Source organism: Atractosteus spatula, chromosome 17 (genome assembly GCF_055471065.1).
Source record: "Atractosteus spatula isolate fAtrSpa1 chromosome 17, fAtrSpa1.hap1, whole genome shotgun sequence".
NCBI classification, from domain to species: Eukaryota; Metazoa; Chordata; class Actinopteri; order Semionotiformes; family Lepisosteidae; genus Atractosteus; species Atractosteus spatula.
Window position 1 is genome coordinate 3,499,538 of NC_142722.1, and position 22,570 is coordinate 3,522,107.

Genomic DNA, 22,570 nt, shown 5'->3' on the forward strand with positions numbered 1-22,570 from the left:
GGGAGTAGGGAGAGTCAGTCAGTGAGTGAGTGTGGAGGGGAGTGGGGAGAGTCAGTCAGTCAGTGAGTGAGTGTGGAGGGGAGTGGGGAGAGTCAGTCAGTGAGTGAGCGAGTGTTGAGGGGAGTGGGGAGGGTCAGTCAGTGAGTGAGTGTGGAGGGGAGTGGGGAGAGTCAGTCAGTCAGTCAATCAGTGAGTGAGTGTGGAGGGGAGTGGGGAGAGTCAGTCAGTCAGTGAGTGAGTGTGGAGGGGAGTGGGGAGAGTCAATCAGTGAGTGAGTGTGGAGGGGAGTGGGGAGAGTCAGTCAGTGAGTGAGTGTGGAGGGGAGTGGGGAGAGTCAGTCAGTCAGAGAGTGTGAGGGGAGTGGGGAGAGTCAGTCAGTCAGTGAGTGAGTGTGGAGGGGAGTGGGGAGAGTCAGTCAGTCAATCAGTGAGTGAGTGTGGAGGGGAGTGGGGAGAGTCAGTCAGTCAGTGAGTGAGTGTGGAGGGGAGTGGGGAGAGTCAGTCAGTCAGTGAGTAAGTGTGGAGGGCAGTGGGGAGAGTCAGTCAGTCAGTGAGTAAGTGTGGAGGGCAGTGGGAAGGGTCAGTCAGTGAGTGAGTGTGGAGGGGAGTGGGGAGAGTCAGTTAGTGTGGAGGGGAGTGGGGAGAGTCATTCAGTCAGTGAGTGAGTGTGGAGGGGAGTGGGGAGAGTCAGTCAGTCAGTGAGTAAGTGTGGACAGCAGTGGGAGGAGTCAGTCAGTGAGTGAGTGTGGAGGGGAGTGGGGAGAGTCAGTCAGTGAGTGAGTGTGGAGGGGAGTGGGGAGAGTCAGTCAGTCAGTGAGTAAGTGTGGAGGCCAGTGGGAGGAGTCAGTGAGTGAGTGAGTGTGGAGGGGAGTGGGGAGAGTCAGTCAGTCAGTGAGTGAGTGAGTGTGGTGGGGAGTGGGGAGAGTCAGTCAGTGAGTGAGTGTGGAGGGGAGTGGGGAGAGTCAGTCAGTCAGTGAGTGAGTGTGGAGGGGAGTGGGGAGAGTCAGTCAGTCAGTGAGTGTGGAGGGGATTGGGGAGAGTCAGTCAGTGAGTGTGGAGAGTCAGTGAGCGAGTGAGTGTGGAGGGGAGTGGGGAGAGTCAGTCAGTGAGTGAGTATGGAGGGGAGTGGGGAGAGTCAGTCAGTCAGTGAGTGAGTGTGGAGGGGAGTGGGGAGAGTCAGTCAGTCAGTGAGTGTGGAGGGGAGTGGGGAGAGTCAGTCAGTGAGTGAGTAAGTGTGGAGGGCAGTGGGAGGAGTCAGTGAGTGAGTGTGGAGGGGAGTGGGGAGAGTCAGTCAGTCAGTGAGTGAGTGAGTGTGGAGGGGAGTGGGGAGAGTCAGTCAGTGAGTGAGTGTGGAGGGGAGTGGGGAGAGTCAGTCAGTCAGTGAGTGTGGAGGGGATTGGGGAGAGTCAGTCAGTGAGTGTGGAGAGTCAGTGAGCGAGTGAGTGTGGAGGGGAGTGGGGAGAGTCAGTCAGTGAGTGAGTGTGGAGGGGAGTGGGGAGAGTCAGTCAGTCAGTCAGTGAGTGAGTGTGGAGGGGAGTGGGGAGAGTCAGTCAGTGAGTGAGTGTGGAGGGGAGTGGGGAGAGTCAGTCAGTCAGTGAGTGAGTGTGGAGGGGAGTGGGGAGAGCCAGTCAGTCAGTCAGTCAGTGAGTGTTGAGGGGAGAGGGGAGAGTCAGTCAGTCAGTGAGTGAGTTTGGAGGGGAGTGGGGAGAGTCAGTCAGTCAGTCAGTGAGTGAGTGTGGAGGGGAGTGGGGAGAGTCAGTCAGTGAGTGAGTGTGGAGGGGAGTGGGGAGAGTCAGTCAGTCAGTGAGTGAGTGAGTGTGGAGGGGAGTGGGGAGAGCCAGTCAGTCAGTCAGTCAGTGAGTGTTGAGGGGAGTGGGGAGAGTCAGTCAGTGAGTGAGTGTGGAGGGGAGTGGGGAGAGTCAGTCAGTCAGTGAGTGAGTGTGGAGGGGAGTGGGGAGAGTCAGTCAGTGAGTGAGCGAGTGTTGAGGGGAGTGGGGAGGGTCAGTCAGTGAGTGAGTGTGGAGGGGAGTGGGGAGAGTCAGTCAGTCAGTCAGTCAATCAGTGAGTGAGTGTGGAGGGGAGTGGGGAGAGTCAGTCAGTCAGTGAGTGAGTGTGGAGGGGAGTGGGGAGAGTCAATCAGTGAGTGAGTGTGGAGGGGAGTGGGGAGAGTCAGTCAGTGAGTGTGGAGGGGAGTGGGGAGAGTAAGTCAGTCAGTGAATGTGAGGGGAGGGGAGTGGGGAGAGTCAGTCAGTGAGTGAGTGTGGAGGGGAGTGGGGAGAGTCAGTCAGTCAGTGAGTGAGTGTGGAGGGGAGTGGGGAGAGTCAGTCAGTGAGTGTGGAGGGGAGTGGGGAGAGTCAGTCAGTCAGTGAGTGTGAGGGGAGGGGAGTGGGGAGAGTCAGTAAGTGAGTGAGTGTGGAGGGGAGTGGGGAGAGTCAATCAGTGAGTGAGTGTGGAGGGGAGTGGGGAGAGTCAGTCAGTGAGTGAGTGTGGAGGGGAGTGGGGAGAGTCAGTCAGTCAGAGAGTGTGAGGGGAGTGGGGAGAGTCAGTCAGTCAGTGAGTGAGTGTGGAGGGGAGTGGGGAGAGTCAGTCAGTCAATCAGTGAGTGAGTGTGGAGGGGAGTGGGGAGAGTCAGTCAGTCAGTGAGTGAGTGTGGAGGGGAGTGGGGAGAGTCAGTCAGTCAGTGAGTAAGTGTGGAGGGCAGTGGGGAGAGTCAGTCAGTCAGTGAGTAAGTGTGGAGGGCAGTGGGAAGGGTCAGTCAGTGAGTGAGTGTGGAGGGGAGTGGGGAGAGTCAGTTAGTGTGGAGGGGAGTGGGGAGAGTCATTCAGTCAGTGAGTGAGTGTGGAGGGGAGTGGGGAGAGTCAGTCAGTCAGTGAGTAAGTGTGGACGGCAGTGGGAGGAGTCAGTCAGTGAGTGAGTGTGGAGGGGAGTGGGGAGAGTCAGTCAGTGAGTGAGTGTGGAGGGGAGTGGGGAGAGTCAGTCAGTCAGTGAGTAAGTGTGGAGGCCAGTGGGAGGAGTCAGTGAGTGAGTGAGTGTGGAGGGGAGTGGGGAGAGTCAGTCAGTCAGTGAGTGAGTGAGTGTGGTGGGGAGTGGGGAGAGTCAGTCAGTGAGTGAGTGTGGAGGGGAGTGGGGAGAGTCAGTCAGTCAGTGAGTGAGTGTGGAGGGGAGTGGGGAGAGTCAGTCAGTCAGTGAGTGTGGAGGGGATTGGGGAGAGTCAGTCAGTGAGTGTGGAGAGTCAGTGAGCGAGTGAGTGTGGAGGGGAGTGGGGAGAGTCAGTCAGTGAGTGAGTGTGGAGGGGAGTGGGGAGAGTCAGTCAGTCAGTGAGTGAGTGTGGAGGGGAGTGGGGAGAGTCAGTCAGTCAGTGAGTGTGGAGGGGAGTGGGGAGAGTCAGTCAGTGAGTGAGTAAGTGTGGAGGGCAGTGGGAGGAGTCAGTGAGTGAGTGTGGAGGGGAGTGGGGAGAGTCAGTCAGTCAGTGAGTGAGTGAGTGTGGAGGGGAGTGGGGAGAGTCAGTCAGTGAGTGAGTGTGGAGGGGAGTGGGGAGAGTCAGTCAGTCAGTGAGTGAGTGTGGAGGGGAGTGGGGAGAGTCAGTCAGTCAGTGAGTGTGGAGGGGATTGGGGAGAGTCAGTCAGTGAGTGTGGAGAGTCAGTGAGCGAGTGAGTGTGGAGGGGAGTGGGGAGAGTCAGTCAGTGAGTGAGTGTGGAGGGGAGTGGGGAGAGTCAGTCAGGCAGTCAGTGAGTGAGTGTGGAGGGGAGTGGGGAGAGTCAGTCAGTGAGTGAGTGTGGAGGGGAGTGGGGAGAGTCAGTCAGTCAGTGAGTGAGTGTGGAGGGGAGTGGGGAGAGCCAGTCAGTCAGTCAGTCAGTGAGTGTTGAGGGGAGAGGGGAGAGTCAGTCAGTCAGTGAGTGAGTGTGGAGGGGAGTGGGGAGAGTCAGTCAGTCAGTCAGTGAGTGAGTGTGGAGGGGAGTGGGGAGAGTCAGTCAGTGAGTGAGTGTGGAGGGGAGTGGGGAGAGTCAGTCAGTCAGTCAGTCAGTGAGTGTTGAGGGGAGTGGGGAGAGTCAGTCAGTGAGTGAGTGTGGAGGGGAGAGGGGAGAGTCAGTCAGTCAGTGAGTGAGTGTGGAGGGGAGTGGGGAGAGTCAGTCAGTCAGTCAGTGAGTGAGTGTGGAGGGGAGTGGGGAGAGTCAGTCAGTGAGTGAGTGTGGAGGGGAGTGGGGAGAGCCAGTCAGTCAGTCAGTCAGTGAGTGTTGAGGGGAGTGGGGAGAGTCAGTCAGTGAGTGAGTGTGGAGGGGAGTGGGGAGAGTCAGTCAGTCAGTGAGTGAGTGTGGAGGGGAGTGGGGAGAGTCAGTCAGTGAGTGAGTGTGGAGGGGAGTGGGGAGAGTCAGTCAGTCAGTGAGTGAGTGAGTGTGGAGGGGAGTGGGGAGAGCCAGTCAGTCAGTGAGTGAGTAAGTGTGGAGGGCAGTGGGAGGAGTCAGTGAGTGAGTGTGGAGGGGAGTGGGGAGAGTCAGTCAGTCAGTGAGTGAGTGAGTGTGGAGGGGAGTGGGGAGAGTCAGTCAGTGAGTGAGTGTGGAGGGGAGTGGGGAGAGTCAGTCAGTCAGTGAGTGAGTGTGGAGGGGAGTGGGGAGAGTCAGTCAGTCAGTGAGTGTGGAGGGGATTGGGGAGAGTCAGTCAGTGAGTGTGGAGAGTCAGTGAGCGAGTGAGTGTGGAGGGGAGTGGGGAGAGTCAGTCAGTGAGTGAGTGTGGAGGGGAGTGGGGAGAGTCAGTCAGTCAGTCAGTGAGTGAGTGTGGAGGGGAGTGGGGAGAGTCAGTCAGTGAGTGAGTGTGGAGGGGAGTGGGGAGAGTCAGTCAGTCAGTGAGTGAGTGAGTGTGGAGGGGAGTGGGGAGAGCCAGTCAGTCAGTCAGTCAGTGAGTGTTGAGGGGAGAGGGGAGAGTCAGTCAGTCAGTGAGTGAGTGTGGAGGGCAGTGGGGAGAGTCAGTCAGTGAGTGAGTGAGTGTGGAGGGGAGTGGGGAGAGTCAGTCAGTCAGTGCATGAGTGTGGAGGGGAGTGGGGAGAGTCAGTCAGTCAGTGAGTGAGTGTGGAGGGGAGTGGGGAGAGTCAGTCAGTCAGTCAGTGAGTGAGTGTGGAGGGGAGTGGGGAGAGTCAGTCAGTGAGTGAGTAAGTGTGGAGGGGAGTGGGGAGAGTCAGTCAGTCAGTGAGTGAGTGTGGAGGGGAGTGGGGAGAGTCAGTCAGTCAGTGAGTGAGTATGGAGGGGAGTGGGGAGAGTCAGTCAGTCAGTGAGTGAGTATGGAGGGGAGTGGGGAGAGTCAGTCAGTGCATGAGTGTGGAGGGGAGTGGGGAGAGTCAGTCAGTCAGTCAGTCAGTGAGCGAGTGTGGAGGGGAGTGGGGAGAGTCAGTCAGTCAGTGAGTGAGTATGGAGGGGAGTGGGGAGAGTCAGTCAGTGCATGAGTGTGGAGGGGAATGAGGAGAGTCAGTCAGTCAGTGAGCGAGTGTTGAGGGTAGTGGGGAGAGTCAGTCAGTCAGTGAGTGAGTGTTGAGGGGAGTAGGGAGAGTCAGTCAGTGAGTGAGTGTGGAGGGGAGTGGGGAGAGTCAGTCAGTCAATCAGTGAGTGAGTGTGGAGGGGAGTGGGGAGAGTCAGTCAGTGAGTGAGTGTGGAGGGGAGTGGGGAGAGTCAGTCAGTGAGTGAGTGTGGAGGAGAGTGAGGAGAGTCAGTCAGTGATTGTGGAGGGGAGTGGGGAGAGTCAGTCAGTGAGTGAGTGTGGAGGGGAGTGGGGAGAGTCAATCAGTGAGTGAGTGTGGAGGGGAGTGGGGAGAGTCAATCAGTGAGTGAGTGTGGAGGGGAGTGGGGAGAGTCAGTCAGTGAGTGAGGGTGGAGGGGAGTGGGGAGAGTCAGTCAGTGAGTGAGTGAGTGTGGGGGGAGTGGGGAGAGTCAGTCAGTGAGTGAGTGTGAGGGGAGTGGGGAGGGTCAGTCAGTGAGTGAGTGTGGAGGGGAGTGGGGAGAGTCAGTTAGTGTGGAGGGGAGTGGGGAGAGTCAGTCAGTCAGTCAATCAGTGAGTGAGTGTGGAGGGGAGTGGGGAGAGTCAGTCAGTCAGTGAGTGAGTGTGGAGGGGAGTGGGGAGAGTCAGTCAGTCAGTGAGTGAGTGTTGAGGGGAGTGGGGAGAGTCAGTCAGTCAGTGAGTGAGTGTTGAGGGGAGTGGGGAGAGTCAATCAGTGAGTGAGTGTGGAGGGGAGTGGGGAGAGTCAATCAGTGAGTGAGTGTGGAGGGGAGTGGGGAGAGTCAGTCAGTGAGTGAGGGTGGAGGGGAGTGGGGAGAGTCAGTCAGTGAGTGAGTGTGGAGGGGAGTGGGGAGAGTCAGTCAGTCAGTGAGTGAGTTTGGAGGGGAGTGGGGAGAGTCAGTCAGTCAGTCAGTGAGTGAGTGTGGAGGGAAGTGGGGAGAGTCAGTCAGTGAGTGAGTGTGGAGGGGAGTGGGGAGAGTCAGTCAGTGAGTGAGTAAGTGTGGAGGGGAGTGGGGAGAGTCAGTCAGTCAGTGAGTGAGTGTGGAGGGGAGTGGGGAGAGTCAGTCAGTCAGTCAATCAGTAAGTGAGTGTGGAGGGGAGTGGGGAGAGTCAGTCAGTGAGTGAGTGAGTGTGGAGGGGAATGGGGAGAGTCAGTCAGTCAATGAGTGAGTGTGGAGGGGAGTGGGGAGAGTCAGTGAGTGAGTGTGGAGGGCAGTGGGGAGAGTCAGTCAGTCAGTGAGTGAGTATGGAGGGGAGTGGGGAGAGTCAGTCAGTCAGTGAGTGAATATGGAGGGGAGTGGGGAGAGTCAGTCAGTGCATGAGTGTGGAGGGGAGTGGGGAGAGTCAGTCAGTCAGTGAGCGAGTGTTGAGGGGAGTGGGGAGAGTCAGTCAGTCAGTGAGTGAGAATTGAGGGGAGTGGGGAGAGTCAGTCAGTCAGTGAGTGAGAATTGAGGGGAGTGGGGAGAGTCAGTCAGTGCATGAGTGTGGAGGGGAATGAGGAGAGTCAGTCAGTCAGTGAGTGAGTGTGGAGAGGAGTGGGGAGAGTCAGTCAGTCACTGAGTGAGTATGGAGGGGAGTGGGGAGAGTCAGTCAGTCAGTCAGTGAGCGAGTGTTGAGGGGAGTGGGGAGAGTCAGTCAGTCAGTGAGCGAGTGTTGAGGGGAGTAGGGAGAGTCAGTCAGTGAGTGAGTGTCGAGGGGAGTGGGGAGAGTCAGTAAGTGAGTGAGTGTGGAGGGCAGTGGGGAAAGTCAGTCAGTGAGTGAGTGTGGAGGGGAGTGGGGAGAGTCAGTCAGTGAGTGAGTGTGGAGGAGAGTGGGGAGAGTCAGTCAGTCAGTCAGTCAGTCAGTGAGTGAGTGTGGAGGAGAGTGGGGAGAGTCAGTGAGTGAGTGAGTGTGGAGGGGAGTGGGGAGAGTCAGTCAGTGAGTGAGTGTGGAGGGGAGTGGGGAGAGTCAGTCAGTGAGTGAGTGTGGAGGAGAGTGAGGAGAGTCAGTCAGTGATTGTGGAGGGGAGTGGGGAGAGTCAGTCAGTGAGTGAGTGTGGAGGGGAGTGGGGAGAGTCAATCAGTGAGTGAGTGTGGAGGGGAGTGGGGAGAGTCAATCAGTGAGTGAGTGTGGAGGGGAGTGGGGAGAGTCAGTCAGTCAGTGAGTGTGAGGGGAGTGGGGAGGGTCAGTCAGTGAGTGAGTGTGGAGGGGAGTGGGGAGAGTCAGTTAGTGTGGAGGGGAGTGGGGAGAGTCAGTCAGTCAGTCAATCAGTGAGTGAGTGCGGAGGGGAGCGGGGAGAGTCAGTTAGTGAGTGAGTGAGTGTGGAGGGGAGTGGGGAGAGTCAGTCAGTGAGTGAGTGTGGAGGGGAGTGGGGAGAGTCAGTCAGTCAGTGAGTGAGTGTGGAGGGAAGTGGGGAGAGTCAGTCAGTCAGTCAGTGAGTGAGTGTGGAGGGGAGTGGGGAGAGTCAGTCAGTCAGTGAGTGTGGAGGGGAGTGGGGAGAGACAGTCAGTGAGTGAGTGTGGAGGGGAGTGGGGAGAGTCAGTCAGTCAGCGAGTGAGTGTGAAGGGGAGTGGGGAGAGTCAGTCAGTCAGTGAGTGAGTGTGGAGGGGAGTGGGGAGAGTCAGTCAGTGAGTGAGTAAGTGTGGAGGGGAGTGGGGAGAGTCAGTCAGTCAGTGAGTGAGTGTGGAGGGGAGTGGGGAGAGTCAGCCAGTCAGTGAGTGAGTAAGTGTGGAGGGCAGTGGGAGGAGTCAGTGAGTGAGTGTGGAGGGGAGTGGGGAGAGTCAGTCAGTGAGTGAGTGTGGATGGGAGTAGGGAGAGTCAGTCAGTCAGTGAGTGAGTGTGGAGGGGAGTGGGGAGAGTCAGTCAGTCAGTGAGTGAGTGTGGAGGGGAGTGGGAAGAGTCAGTCAGTGAGTGAGTGAGTGTGGAGGGGAGTGGGGAGAGTCAGTCAGTCAGTGAGTGAGTGAGTGAGTGTGGAGGGCAGTGGGGAGAGTCAGTCAGTCAGTGAGTGAGTGTGGAGGGGAGTGGGGAGAGACAGTCAGTGAGTGAGTGTGGAGGGGAGTGGGGAGAGTCAGTCAGTCAGTGAGTGAGTATGGAGGGGAGTGGGGAGAGTCAGTCAGTCAGTGAGTGAGTGTGGAGGGGAGTGGGGAGAGACAGTCAGTGAGTGAGTGTGGAGGGGAGTGGGGAGAGTCAGTCAGTCAATCAGTGAGTGAGTGTGGAGGGGAGTGGGGAGAGTCAGTCAGTCAGTCAGTGAGTGAGTGTGGAGGGGAGTGGGGAGAGTCAGTCAGTCAGTGAGTGTGGAGGGGAGTGGGGAGAGACAGTCAGTGAGTGAGTGTGGAGGGGAGTGGGGAGAGTCAGTCAGTCAGCGAGTGAGTGTGAAGGGGAGTGGGGAGAGTCAGTCAGTCAGTGAGTGAGTGTGGAGGGGAGTGGGGAGAGTCAGTCAGTGAGTGAGTAAGTGTGGAGGGGAGTGGGGAGAGTCAGTCAGTCAGTGAGTGAGTGTGGAGGGGAGTGGGGAGAGTCAGCCAGTCAGTGAGTGAGTAAGTGTGGAGGGCAGTGGGAGGAGTCAGTGAGTGAGTGTGGAGGGGAGTGGGGAGAGTCAGTCAGTGAGTGAGTGTGGATGGGAGTAGGGAGAGTCAGTCAGTCAGTCAGTGAGTGAGTGTGGAGGGGAGTGGGGAGAGTCAGTCAGTCAGTGAGTGAGTGTGGAGGGGAGTGGGAAGAGTCAGTCAGTGAGTGAGTGAGTGTGGAGGGGAGTGGGGAGAGTCAGTCAGTCAGTGAGTGAGTGAGTGAGTGTGGAGGGCAGTGGGGAGAGTCAGTCAAGTCAGTGAGTGAGTGTGGAGGGGAGTGGGGAGAGACAGTCAGTGAGTGAGTGTGGAGGGGAGTGGGGAGAGTCAGTCAGTCAGTGAGTGAGTATGGAGGGGAGTGGGGAGAGTCAGTCAGTCAGTGAGTGAGTGTGGAGGGGAGTGGGGAGAGACAGTCAGTGAGGGAGTGTGGAGGGGAGTGGGGAGAGTCAGTCAGTGAGTGAGTGTGGAGGGGAGTGGGGAGAGTCAGTCAGTCAGTCAGTGAGTGTGGAGGGGAGTGGGGAGAGTCAGTCAGTGAGTGAGCGAGTGTTGAGGGGAGTAGGGAGAGTCAGTCAGTGAGTGAGTGTGGAGGGGAGTGGGGAGAGTCAGTCAGTGAGTGTGAGGGGAGTGGGGAGGGTCAGTCAGTGAGTGAGTGTGGAGGGGAGTGGGGAGAGTCAGTCAGTCAATCAGTGAGTGAGTGTGGAGGGGAGTGGGGAGAGTCAGTCAGTCAAGCAGTGAGTGAGTGTAGAGGGGAGTGGGGAGAGTCAGTCAGTCAGTCAGTGAGTGTGGAGGGGAGTGGGGAGAGTCGGTCAGTCAGTCAGTCAGTGAGTGAGTGTGGAGGAGAGTGAGGAGAGTCAGTCAGTGAGTGTGGAGGGGAGTGGGGATAGTCAATCAGTGAGTGAGTGTGGAGGGGAGTGGGGAGAGTCAGTCAGTCAGTGAGTGTGAGGGGAGTGGGGAGGGTCAGTCAGTGAGTGAGTGTGGAGGGGAGTGGGGAGAGTCAGTTAGTGTGGAGGGGAGTGGGGAGAGTCAGTCAGTCAGTCAATCAGTGAGTGAGTGTGGAGGGGAGTGGGGAGAGTCAGTCAGTCAGTGAGTGAGTGTGGAGGAGAGTGAGGAGAGTCAGTCAGTGAGTGAGTGTGGAGGGGAGTGGGGAGAGTCAATCAGTGAGTGAGTGTGGAGGGGAGTGGGGAGAGTCAGTCAGTCAGTGAGTGTGGAGGGGAGTGGGGAGAGTCAGTCAGTCAGTGAGTGTGAGGGGAGGGGAGTGGGGAGAGTCAGTCAGTGAGTGAGTGTGGAGGGGAGTGGGGAGAGTCAGTCAGTCAGTGAGTGAGTGTGGAGGGGAGTGGGGAGAGTCAGTCAGTCAGTGAGTGAGTGTGGAGGGGAGTGGGAAGAGTCAGTCAGTGAGTGAGTGAGTGTGGAGGGGAGTGGGGAGAGTCAGTCAGTGAGTGAGTGAGTGAGTGTGGAGGGCAGTGGGGAGAGTCAGTCAGTCAGTGAGTGAGTGTGGAGGGGAGTGGGGAGAGACAGTCAGTGAGTGAGTGTGGAGGGGAGTGGGGAGAGTCAGTCAGTCAGTGAGTGAGTATGGAGGGGAGTGGGGAGAGTCAGTCAGTCAGTGAGTGAGTGTGGAGGGGAGTGGGGAGAGACAGTCAGTGAGGGAGTGTGGAGGGGAGTGGGGAGAGTCAGTCAGTGAGTGAGTGTGGAGGGGAGTGGGGAGAGTCAGTCAGTCAGTCAGTGAGTGTGGAGGGGAGTGGGGAGAGTCAGTCAGTGAGTGAGCGAGTGTTGAGGGGAGTAGGGAGAGTCAGTCAGTGAGTGAGTGTGGAGGGGAGTGGGGAGAGTCAGTCAGTGAGTGTGGAGGGGAGTGGGGAGAGTCAGTCAGTGAGTGAGTAAGTGTGGAGGGCAGTGGGAGGAGTCAGTCAGTGAGTGAGTGTGGAGGGGAGTGGGGAGAGTCAGTCAGTCAGTGAGTGAGTGAGTGTGGAGGGGAGTGGGGAGAGTCAGTCAGTCAGTGAGTGAGTGTGGAGGGGAGTGGGGAGAGTCAGTGAGTGAGTGTGGAGGGGAGTGGGGAGAGTCAGCGAGTGAGTGAGTGTGGAGGGGAGTGGGGAGAGTCAGCGAGTGAGTGAGTGTGGAGGGGAGTGGGGAGAGTCAGTCAGTCAGTGAGTGAGTGTGGAGGGGAGAGGGGAGAGTCAGTCAGTGAGTGTGGAGAGTCAGTCAGTGAGTGAGTGTGGAGGACAGTGGGGAGAGTCAGTCAGTCAGTGAGTGAGTGTGAAGGGGAGTGGGGAGAGTCAGTCAGTCAGTGAGTGAGTGAGTTTGGAGGGGAGTGGGGAGAGTCAGTCAGTGTGGAGGGGAGTGGGGAGAGTCAGTCAGTCAGTGAGTGAGTGTGGAGGGGAGTGGGGAGAGTCAGTCAGTCAGTGAGTGTGGAGGGGAGTGGGGAGAGTCAGTCAGTGAGTGAGTGAGTGTGGAGGGGAGTGGGGAGAGTCAGTGAGTGAGTGAGTGTGGAGGGGAGTGGGGAGAGTCAGTCAGTGAGTGAGTGAGTGTGGAGGACAGTGGGTAGAGTCAGTGAGTGAGTGTGGAGGGGAGTGGGGAGAGTCAGTTAGTGTGGAGGGGAGTGGGGAGAGTCAGTCAGTCAGTCAATCAGTGAGTGAGTGTGGAGGGGAGTGGGGAGAGTCAGTCAGTCAGTCAGTCAGTGAGTGAGTGTGGAGGGGAGTGGGGAGAGTCAGTCAGTCAGTGAGTGTGGAGGGGAGTGGGGAGAGTCAATCAGTGAGTGAGTGTGGAGGGGAGTGGGGAGAGTCAGTCAGTGAGTGAGTGTGGAGGGGAGTGGGGAGAGTCAGTCAGTGAGTGAGTGTGGAGGGGAGTGGGGAGAGTCAGTTAGTGTGGAGGGGAGTGGGGAGAGTCAGTCAGTCAGTCAATCAGTGAGTGAGTGTGGAGGGGAGTGGGGAGAGTCAGTCAGTCAGTGAGTGAGTGTGGAGGAGAGTGAGGAGAGTCAGTCAGTGAGTGAGTGTGGAGGAGAGTGAGGAGAGTCAGTCAGTGAGTGTGGAGGGGAGTGGGGATAGTCAATCAGTGAGTGAGTGTGGAGGGGAGTGGGGAGAGTCAGTCAGTCAGTGAGTGTGAGGGGAGTGGGGAGGGTCAGTCAGTGAGTGAGTGTGGAGGGGAGTGGGGAGAGTTAGTTAGTGTGGAGGGGAGTGGGGAGAGTCAGTCAGTCAGTCAGTCAATCAGTGAGTGAGTGTGGAGGGGAGTGGGGAGAGTCAGTCAGTCAGTGAGTGAGTGTGGAGGAGAGTGAGGAGAGTCAGTCAGTGAGTGAGTGTGGAGGGGAGTGGGGAGAGTCAATCAGTGAGTGAGTGTGGAGGGGAGTGGGGAGAGTCAGTCAGTCAGTGAGTGTGGAGGGGAGTGGGGAGAGTCAGTCAGTCAGTGAGTGTGAGGGGAGGGGAGTGGGGAGAGTCAGTCAGTGAGTGAGTGTGGAGGGGAGTGGGGAGAGTCAGTCAGTCAGTGAGTGAGTGTGGAGGGGAGTGGGGAGAGTCAGTCAGTGAGTGTGGAGGGGAGTGGGGAGAGTCAGTCAGTCAGTGAGTGTGAGGGGAGGGGAGTGGGGAGAGTCAGTCAGTGAGTGAGTGTGGAGGGGAGTGGGGAGAGTCAATCAGTGAGTGAGTGTGGAGGGGAGTGGGGAGAGTCAGTGAGTGAGTGTGGAGGGGAGTGGGGAGAGTCAGTCAGTCAGTGAGTGTGAGGGGAGTGGGGAGGGTCAGTCAGTGAGTGAGTGTGGAGGGGAGTGGGGAGAGTCAGTGTGGAGGGGAGTGGGGACAGTCAGTCAGTCAATCAGTGAGTGAGTGTGGAGGGGAGTGGGGAGAGTCAGTCAGTCAGTGAGTGAGTGTGGAGGGGAGTGGGGAGAGTCAGTCAGTCAGTGAGTAAGTGTGGAGGGCAGTGGGGAGAGTCAGTCAGTCAGTGAGTAAGTGTGGAGGGCAGTGGGGAGGGTCAGTCAGTGAGTGAGTGTGGAGGGGAGTGGGGAGAGTCAGTTAGTGTGGAGGGGAGTGGGGAGAGTCAGTCAGTCAGTGAGTGAGTGTGGAGGGGAGTGGGGAGAGTCAGTCAGTCAGTGAGTAAGTGTGGAGGCCAGTGGGAGGAGTCAGTCAGTGAGTGAGTGTGGAGGGGAGTGGGGAGAGTCAGTCAGTGAGTGAGTCTGGAGGGGAGTGGGGAGAGTCAGTCAGTCAGTGAGTGAGTGTGGAGGGGAGTGGGGAGAGTCAGTCAGTCAGTGAGTGTGGAGGGGAGTGGGGAGAGTCAGTCAGTGAGTGAGTAAGTGTGGAGGGCAGTGGGAGGAGTCAGTCAGTGAGTGAGTGTGGAGGGGAGTGGGGAGAGTCAGTCAGTCAGTGAGTGAGTGAGTGAGTGTGGAGGGGAGTGGGGAGAGTCAGTCAGTCAGTGAGTGAGTGTGGAGGGGAGTGGGGAGAGTCAGTGAGTGAGTGTGGAGGGGAGTGGGGAGAGTCAGCGAGTGAGTGAGTGTGGAGGGGAGTGGGGAGAGTCAGCGAGTGAGTGAGTGTGGAGGGGAGTGGGGAGAGTCAGCGAGTGAGTGAGTGTGGAGGGGAGTGGGGAGAGTCAGTCAGTCAGTGAGTGAGTGTGGAGGGGAGAGGGGAGAGTCAGTCAGTGAGTGTGGAGAGTCAGTCAGTGAGTGAGTGTGGAGGACAGTGGGGAGAGTCAGTCAGTCAGTGAGTGAGTGAGTGTGAAGGGGAGTGGGGAGAGTCAGTCAGTCAGTGAGTGAGTGAGTTTGGAGGGGAGTGGGGAGAGTCAGTCAGTGTGGAGGGGAGTGGGGAGAGTCAGTCAGTCAGTGAGTGAGTGTGGAGGGGAGTGGGGAGAGTCAGTCAGTCAGTGAGTGTGGAGGGGAGTGGGGAGAGTCAGTCAGTGAGTGAGTGAGTGTGGAGGGGAGTGGGGAGAGTCAGTGAGTGAGTGAGTGAGTGTGGAGGGGAGTGGGGAGAGTCAGTCAGTGAGTGAGTGAGTGTGGAGGACAGTGGGTAGAGTCAGTGAGTGAGTGTGGAGGGGAGTGGGGAGAGTCAGTTAGTGTGGAGGGGAGTGGGGAGAGTCAGTCAGTCAGTCAATCAGTGAGTGAGTGTGGAGGGGAGTGGGGAGAGTCAGTCAGTCAGTCAGTGAGTGAGTGTGGAGGGGAGTGGGGAGAGTCAGTCAGTGAGTGAGTGTGGAGGAGAGTGAGGAGAGTCAGTCAGTGAGTGTGGAGGGGAGTGGGGAGAGTCAATCAGTGAGTGAGTGTGGAGGGGAGTGGGGAGAGTCAGTCAGTGAGTGAGTGTGGAGGGGAGTGGGGAGAGTCAGTCAGTGAGTGAGTGTGGAGGGGAGTGGGGAGAGTCAGTCAGTCAGTGAGTGTGAGGGGAGTGGGGAGAGTCAGTCAGTCAGTCAATCAGTGAGCGAGTGTGGAGGGGAGTGGGGAGAGTCAGTCAGTCAGTGAGTGAGTGTGGAGGGGAGTGGGGAGAGTCAGTCAGTCAGTGAGTGAGTGTGGAGGGGAGTGGGGAGAGTCAGTCAGTCAGTGAGTGAGTGTGGAGGGGAGTGGGGAGAGTCAGTCAGTGAGTAAGTGTGGAGGGCAGTGGGAGGAGTCAGTCAGTGAGTGAGTGTGGAGGGCAGTGGGAGGAGTCAGTCAGTGAGTGAGTGTGGAGGGGAGTGGGGAGAGTCAGTCAGTGAGTGAGTGTGAAGGGGAGTGGGGAGAGTCAGTCAGTGAGTGAGTGTGGAGGGGAGTGGGGAGAGTCAGTCAGTCAGTCAGTGAGTGAGTGAGTGTGGAGGGGAGTGGGGAGAGCCAGTCAGTCAGTCAGTGAGTGAGTGTTGAGGGGAGAGGGGAGAGTCAGTCAGTCAGTGAGTGAGTGTGGAGGGCAGTGGGGAGAGTCAGTCAGTGAGTGAGTGTGGAGGGGAGTGGGAAGAGTCAGTCAGTCAGTGAGTGAGTGTGGAGGGGAGTGGGGAGAGTCAGTCAGTGAGTGAGTGTGGAGGGGAGTGGGGAGAGTCAGTCAGTCAGTGAGTGTGAGGGGAGTGGGGAGAGTCAGTCAGTGAGTAAGTGTGGAGGCCAGTGGGAGGAGTCAGTGAGTGAGTGAGTGTGGAGGGGAGTGGGGAGAGTCAGTCAGTCAGTGAGTGAGTGAGTGTGGTGGGGAGTGGGGAGAGTCAGTCAGTGAGTGAGTGTGTAGGGGAGTGGGGAGAGTCAGTCAGTCAGTGAGTGAGTCACCCAGGCACCTGTTCAGTAGATGTCCTCCACTTCTTGTTTGCTGGGCTTTCAGTCCCCCTCCTAACTCTAGTCTCAGTCTACAAAGAGATCCCAGTTTCTCTGTGTTGCAAAGCACCCCCTCACCTGACCTCTCTCTTTCTGTGCTTTGATGTGTTCAAACACACTGCCACACATCACAGGGACATCAATCACTGTGTGTGTTCCCCCTACACATACACCCCCCCACCTGTCTTTCTGCCACTCTCCTTTCCCCACTCTCTTCCTCTGTGAAGTGTGTGACTTGACCTACAAGGTCAAGACCTCCAGCACACCTCAACACTGCCCTTTACTGCAGGACATCAAACACCAAGACAGAGGGAGGGAGAGAGCTGAGAGAGACGGGGAGAGGAGAGACGGGGGAGAGAGCTATGGAGAATGGTGAGAGCGCTATGGAGAAGGGAGAGAGCCAAGGAGAAGAGGCACTCAGGCTCAGGACTGACCCCCGCAGCAGTTTGAAGAGCATGCAGCCCAAAGAGAACCAGTCTGCACTGCTGTCGTACGCGGTGCCCTTCTGCAGCACCTCTGGTGCCATGTAGCCATGTGTTCCCCTGCAAGACAGAAGAACACAATCAGACACATGCACAAGGAAGGGAGAAGCAGAAACAGAGAGAGCGAGCGAAACGGGCACAGAGAGAGAGAGCAAGCGAGCGAGACAGGCACAGAGAGAGAGAGCAAGCGAGACGGGCACAGAGAGAGCGAGCAAGCGAGACGGGCACAGAGAGAGCGAGCATGCGAGCGAGACGGGCACAGAGAGAGCGAGCGAGCGAGACAGGCACAGAGAGAGCGAGCGAGAAGGGCACAGAGAGAGCAAGCATGCGAGCGAGACAGGCACAGAGAGAGCGAGCGAGCGAGACAGGCACAGAGAGAGCGAGCGAGACGGGCACAGAGAGAGCGAGCGAGACGGGCACAGAGAGAGCGAGCGAGCGAGACAGGCACAGAGAGAGCGAGCGAGCGAGACGGGCACAGAGAGAGCGAGCGAGCGAGACGGGCACAGAGAGAGAGACGGGCACAGAGAGAGCGAGCGAGCGAGACAGGCACAGAGAGAGCGAGCGAGATGGGCACAGAGAGAGCGAGCGAGATGGGCACAGAGAGAGCGAGCTAGCAAGACGGGCACAGAGAGAGCAAGCGAGCGAGATGGGCACAGAGAGAGCGAGCGAGATGGGCACAGAGAGAGCGAGCTAGCGAGACGGGCACAGAGAGAGCGAGCGAGAGAGACGGGCACAGAGAGAGCGAGCGAGACGGGCACAGAGAGAGCGAGCGAGATGGGCACAGAGAGAGCGAGCTAGCGAGACGGGCACAGAGAGAGCGAGCGAGAGAGACGGGCACAGAGAGAGCGAGCTAGCGAGACGGGCACAGAGAGAGCGAGCGAGACGGGCACAGAGAGAGCGAGCGAGACGGGCACAGAGAGAGCGAGCTAGCGAGACGGGCACAGAGAGAGCGAGCGAGAGAGACGGGCACAGAGAGAGCGAGCGAGAGAGACGGGCACAGAGAGAGCGAGCTAGCGAGACGGGCACAGAGAGAGCGAGCGAGAGAGACGGGCACAGAGAGAGCGAGCGAGACGGGCACAGAGAGAGCGAGCGAGACGGGCACAGAGAGAGAGATAAACAGAAACAAGCAAAAAGACAGAAATTTGTTAGGCTCTAGACAGACTTAATTCAAAGGTCTGACCAATGAATGAGTATTGCCAAAGCAACAACAATTATCAGAACAATAGAGACTAACAGAGAGAGAGAGATGGCGAACAGGGAGAGGCAGAGGGATACTGACACGCTGGCGTGGGGTTTCTTCTTGGAGAAGTCACAGGCTAGCCCCAGGTCCGATATCCTCACATGGCCATGCTCATCCAGCAGGATATTGGCAGGCTGGAGAGGGGGAGAGGAAGAGCCATCAAAAGAAGCCTATATAAAATAAATTCTTCAACAAGAAGCTGAGTTGTATCCAGCCCATTTTCCTGTATGGAGTGAGGTTTACGGTTCACTCAATCAGAAATGCACATGATAGAAAAAGCATTCAGCTGAAATCCTGAACATCCATTTTCTAGGTGCTGGTGTACCACGCCTGCAGGCCTGAACAAGTCCTTGAGACACTGCTCATCCACGTACAGAATTGCACCCAGGTTCAGGAGGCTTCTCAGGAGAAGTAACCCAGAGTCGCTCCGTTTGAAGGCCCTGCAGCTCCTCAGCCAGCTTGCCCTGAACCTCACTACACAGACCCTCACTGCTGCAGACTCAATTATATCACACATCAAAATCAGAGAACACTGGGACAATTAAAACAAATACCAAAGTACACCTGATAGCTGTCAGGCCCGAAACAGAAATAATGGTCTTGGAGTATCTCTTCATTGGCAGAGATGCAGGCAGATCCTGACCAAGTACAGGCTGAATAACCAAAGGCAACAAGACAACCCTGGCCATCCAGAGAAGAGGCTGTATGGCCACTGCGAGACAGGAGAGGTCAAGACAAGTATGTACTTTCCTGCTCAGTCCAAACACACCCAGGACACTTCAGTTTTCGACTTCCCCACCAACATTAATCAAAAAACCTGGCTGTTCTTCCAGCCCCATAGGCTAGTTTGGGGTTGAGTTCACCCTGTCACAGCCTGAGGGAGACACAGTGAGGATCAGCACACAGGTACCCCAGGGGTTCACCCTGTCACAGCCTGTGGGAGAGACAGTGAGGAACAGCACACAGGTACCCCAGGGATTCACCCTGTCACAGCCTGTGGGAGACACAGTGAGGAACAGCACACAGGTACCCCAGGGGTTCGCCCTGTCACAGCCTGAGGGAGACACAGTGAGGATCAGCACACAGGTACCCCAGGGGTTCACCCTGTCACAGCCTGAAATGCAGCTCATAGTGCGTTTGTCCAAACTCTCACAATTTAGAAGAGTAACTTACTTCTTATACATTGATCTCTAGCCAAGACAAAAAAAATAGTAATTTTTGAATACACAAACAGTAAAATACAATTTATTCTTGCTTAGTTTTCTAGTCTGTTTGTTGAATAGCTACAAAATAAAAAACAGATGTCTTCATGTAAAAAGATGCTAGATGCTAAACGTCAAGATGCTGCGACTTCAAATTACGACTTCAAATTTGTTGTACTTTTCAACTCATAATGTAGCCACATTCTGTTTATCTTTTAGTAATGTTTTACAAGAGCTTTTCCTGGTTTGCTCATCCTCTATAAAGTAGTGCCAGACTCCAGATCTTTTTCTTCCAGCTGAAAGCATGGAGAACCACAAGCATTTCTTGCATCTACGTGGCTTTTCTTTTTCTAATATAATAGGTACAGTGTACACATCTCTTTGTTTATCTGGGTACCAATCAATTAACACTGAGACACACTGAGGTGTGGAAACGCCGGCTGGAAATGAGGACAGTCAGAAACAGAAGGGAAGAGGAGAAAGCTGCACGCCCTGTTACTGGAGATTCTCACACCCTGAGGCACCACGCAGCCCTGGAACTGGACCCGCTACAGCCAGCAGAAAGGACATGCGCAAACGGTGAACCTCACGTGACAAAATTCATTTCAGTACGAATTTTACTCAGACAGGGCATTTCGGCTCATCTTAATGCACTCAAACAAAAAATGCAAAGCAATTTAGTCTTTGTCATCGTGGATTAGTTGTGAGCGTTTCATCTTGATTTCATTTCATTTCAATGAAATGAAATGAAAAACAGGTGGTTGACAAATATATTTGTGTCATAACTGAAGGCGACTAAATAAACACTGATGCAGTGGCTGTTATTGGAAATAAATCAACATTTTGAATGATTTGTCAATGTTCATCAGTAAGTATTTCCTGAATCTCTTCAGTCTTGATCAGAGAAGACTACAAGGAGACCTGATCACAAATTCAAAATCCCCAAATCTCTGTAACAGTCAGCCCTGAGGACTCCTTCAGATGTAACAGTGAAATATGAATTAAGTGGCAGTGTATTTAAAACTAATAACAGGAGGCACTTCTTTACACAAAAGGTTACAGAAGCACGGGAAAAGCTGTCCAGCCATGCTGTTGAACCTGATAACCTGGCTTCTGTCAAGAAACAGTTTGATGAAATCCTGAGATCAATTAAAACTGACTACAAAACGAGCTAGATGGGCCCAATGACCTCCTCTCGCAAGAAACCTTTTTGATGTTCTATTGTCTTAATGTTCAAAGCTTTGGTAATACTTGTCATTACAGTCGTGCCAATAAGGCATCTGTTAATTTGAATCTGATCGAGAGGGTGACGAGGGGGAGAGAGGAGGACAGAGGGAAGGAAAGAATTTTAATCAAGGACACAGTCAGTGACACACATAACCCAGATTGGACTTCCATCCCCCAACAACTCTTCCCTTAGTGCTTTACTGGAAGGGCCATTTGTATGTTGTTAAATAGGTTAGTCAAACAAAAAAAAAAGGAAAAAAATCCACAATTATTGTTATGAAAAACAAAAGTTAGTTTTAATACTCTACAAATGAAACAGGGAAGAAAACAGTTTAAATTAGACCCTGTGTATAATTGGAGCAGTGTATCTCCCTGAGCCAGGCTGCTATGACGGGACCTGCATACTCCTGCCATTTGTCTCCCCCTAGCCCCTTGCCCTTGCTGTAGCCACACCCCTATGTTAGCCCCTCCCCTTACAGTTACACTCCATTAGCCACCATTGTTGGGGCCACATCCCTCTATTAGCAAGTGCTGTGTAGCCACACCCCTCTATTGGCCCCTCCCACTTGCCAAGGCCACACGCCTCTATTAGACCCTGTTCTGTAGCCACACAAGCCCCTCCCTCTATTAACCCTTCCACTTTGCCATGGACAGACCGTCCCCTCCCCATTGCTGCAGATACACTCTCTATTAGCCCCTCCCCCTCTCTCACCTTCAGGTCTCTGTAGACCACGTAGCGGTTGTGCATGTGCTCCAGGCCCAGGATGATCTCAGCCGCATAGAAGCGCATCTCTTTCTCGTTAAACACACCGTGCTGAGAGAGGTGGTAGTGCAGGTCCCCTCCTGAGAGACAAAAACATACAAGCGGGCAGAGGGAGAGGAGTGAAGAGAGGGGGGAGATGGTAGACTAAGGTTGGAGAGGGGTGAAAGGTAACTCACCGTTCATGAGGTCCAGGATGAAGCAGAGCTTGTCGGGGGTGTGGAAGGCATAGGTCATACAAACAATGAATGGGCAGTCCTGGATGAAGAGAGAGGAAGAGGATCAGAAAGAGAAAAAGGGAAGGAGGGGAGACAGAGGGGAGTCATTTACTCACAGAGAACTGCACTTACTAGCTTTAAGAACGCAAAAGCAGACATTGCACACAGCTGCCCTCCTCTGCTTCACTGCAGTGAGACCACAGGGGAGCAGACAGCCAGGAGGAACCAGGGCTGCAGAGCAATTCACAGTTCAGGAATGCGGAATGCTGTAATCCAGCTGTGACCTTTCACTGACCCTCTCTCTTGGACAGAACAGGCTCAGGACACTTTCTTACCAGCTGTGCTACAGCTGTTTGTGCGACGTGGGGCAGGGTGACGTCTCCATTGGAGCTGCTACCTGCCTGCCAGCCACTGGGACTGGCAGATTATAAACAGCTCTGTGCAATTTGGGCCTTGGAAGATCTCAAGGTCATTTTTATCGGTAACTTGACATCTCTCATTAGTGTCAGTGCTGGAAGCAATGGATACTGTCCAGTAAAGAAATTTAGTTCACTAAATTTCAAAACTAAAATTCAAAAGAGTCACAGACAGCCCGGCTGGAGTGAGAACCTGGAGTCCCAGGCACGACTATGTGACAGCGTGTCCAGTGAGACAGTAACGGAACACATTCTCAGGCAGCACGTGAACTCACCCCAGTGCTGACCAGCGACAGCATGATCCTCTCGTTCAGCGCTAGAGTCTCCCCCTGTTTCATCTTGATCCGCTTCTTATCCAGACACTTCATAGCGTACCTGCCGCACACAGCCCCTCCATCAGCAACTGGACACACACCTTCCCTATCCTACTCTGCCCGTGCTCCGTCTCCCCACCCTTTGCAATAACGGTGCCTGCTTTCCGTATGCTCTCCCTGCTCCCAGCTCTACCCTCTGCCCTGAGCTCCTCGCCCCTCCCTCCTTTCGCTCTCCACCTCTTCATGTCGAAGTTGGTGCACTGGCGGCACTGTCACAGATACCACAATTACAGCTGAATCCTTTCTGGACTGCACAAGCACGGAAAGCAAGTGAAACCTTCCCCCTCTAACAGGCACGGTCTCTGTCACTCTTAACACTCTGTTGACTCACATTTTCCCTGTGTCTGCTTTCCTGCAGCCGTACACCTCTCCGAAGCCACCGCGGCCGATGATCCGATGCACGCTGAAGTCGTTCATCGTCAGCTGAGAGAGGGGGCAGGAAAGGAAAGAGGGGTATTGTGCAGTTACAAACCGCTGACTACATTTCTGTGAAAACCGCAACACGCAGACAGGAGACACTCACGTGGATATTGAGCTCCACGTTCTTCCACTGGCAGAACCGCGTGAACTTGTCACTGCAGAGAGAAACAGAGTGAGAAAAGGCCAAGACTGGGGCCTCATCACGCATGGGGGCTCCACAACAGATCCACAGACCAACAAACACAGGCCTGCGCCCGTCTGCTCACTCACCTCTCAATGAACTTCTGAAAGATCTTCCCTCGCAGACTGTCAGAGATCTCCTCGATATAGGGCTGCAGCATAGGCAGGGAGGCAGAGAGACAGAAGTGTGAGCCGTGTTCTTCCTTGCAAGTGTGTGCACGCCAGTGTTCATCAGTGTCTGTGAGTACCACTAGTGACGGTATTACATGTACGGGTTTGAGCAGACGTCACTGCCCAGATATCATATTCCAGAAGAACAATGCATAGACGTAACATTAAAACCAGTTCTTGAAAGAAACTCTCAAAATTCTAAGCACAGAAGCACTTTCAAAACTGGCACACAATGCAGGTGTTCACTCAGTCACTTTGTCAAGCCCACAGCGTGCTATTGGCAAGAGCTTTCACATATTAAAACCAGAAACAACTGATATATCATTTTGGTATGAATTCAAAAGTAACTTCCACTGTGCTGGAACAGCAGGAACTCTGGTACTAGTGCACAATTTAAAATTCCATCCATACGTTAAAAATCAGGTATGCTCTATATAGCAAGACAGCTTCAGTCCTCAGCTCCACTGTCTGAAGAAATGTGGGTTTCCTGGGCGTCTCTCTAACCCTTGGCTACAATTGAGTGCTAGAAAAGCTGCGGCCAGAGCAGCAGGCAGGATCGTTCTGACAACAAACATCTAACAAAACTGTCTCATCCTCATGCAGCACAAATAAGAATGCTGAAGGCACTGAATCTATTGAGCCTTACT

At 55.3% G+C, this 22,570-nt stretch overlaps 1 protein-coding gene across 3 annotated transcripts in view; it reads right to left on the reverse strand.

Annotated features, from left to right (window-relative positions):
• Positions 1–22,570, reverse strand: part of grk3 (G protein-coupled receptor kinase 3) — a 62,719-nt gene that overhangs the window by 15,446 nt on the left and 24,703 nt on the right. For all 3 annotated transcript variants that reach the window (XM_088935268.1, XM_088935267.1, XM_088935269.1), the window contains exons 6-13: positions 21,843–21,904; positions 21,676–21,727; positions 21,484–21,575; positions 21,054–21,153; positions 20,324–20,402; positions 20,097–20,227; positions 16,995–17,089; positions 15,668–15,775 (exon numbers count right to left, since the gene is read on the reverse strand). In XM_088935268.1, the coding sequence (XP_088791394.1) occupies positions 15,668–15,775; positions 16,995–17,089; positions 20,097–20,227; positions 20,324–20,402; positions 21,054–21,153; positions 21,484–21,575; positions 21,676–21,727; positions 21,843–21,904 (719 nt within the window). The remainder of the gene's footprint in view (positions 1–15,667; positions 15,776–16,994; positions 17,090–20,096; positions 20,228–20,323; positions 20,403–21,053; positions 21,154–21,483; positions 21,576–21,675; positions 21,728–21,842; positions 21,905–22,570) is intronic.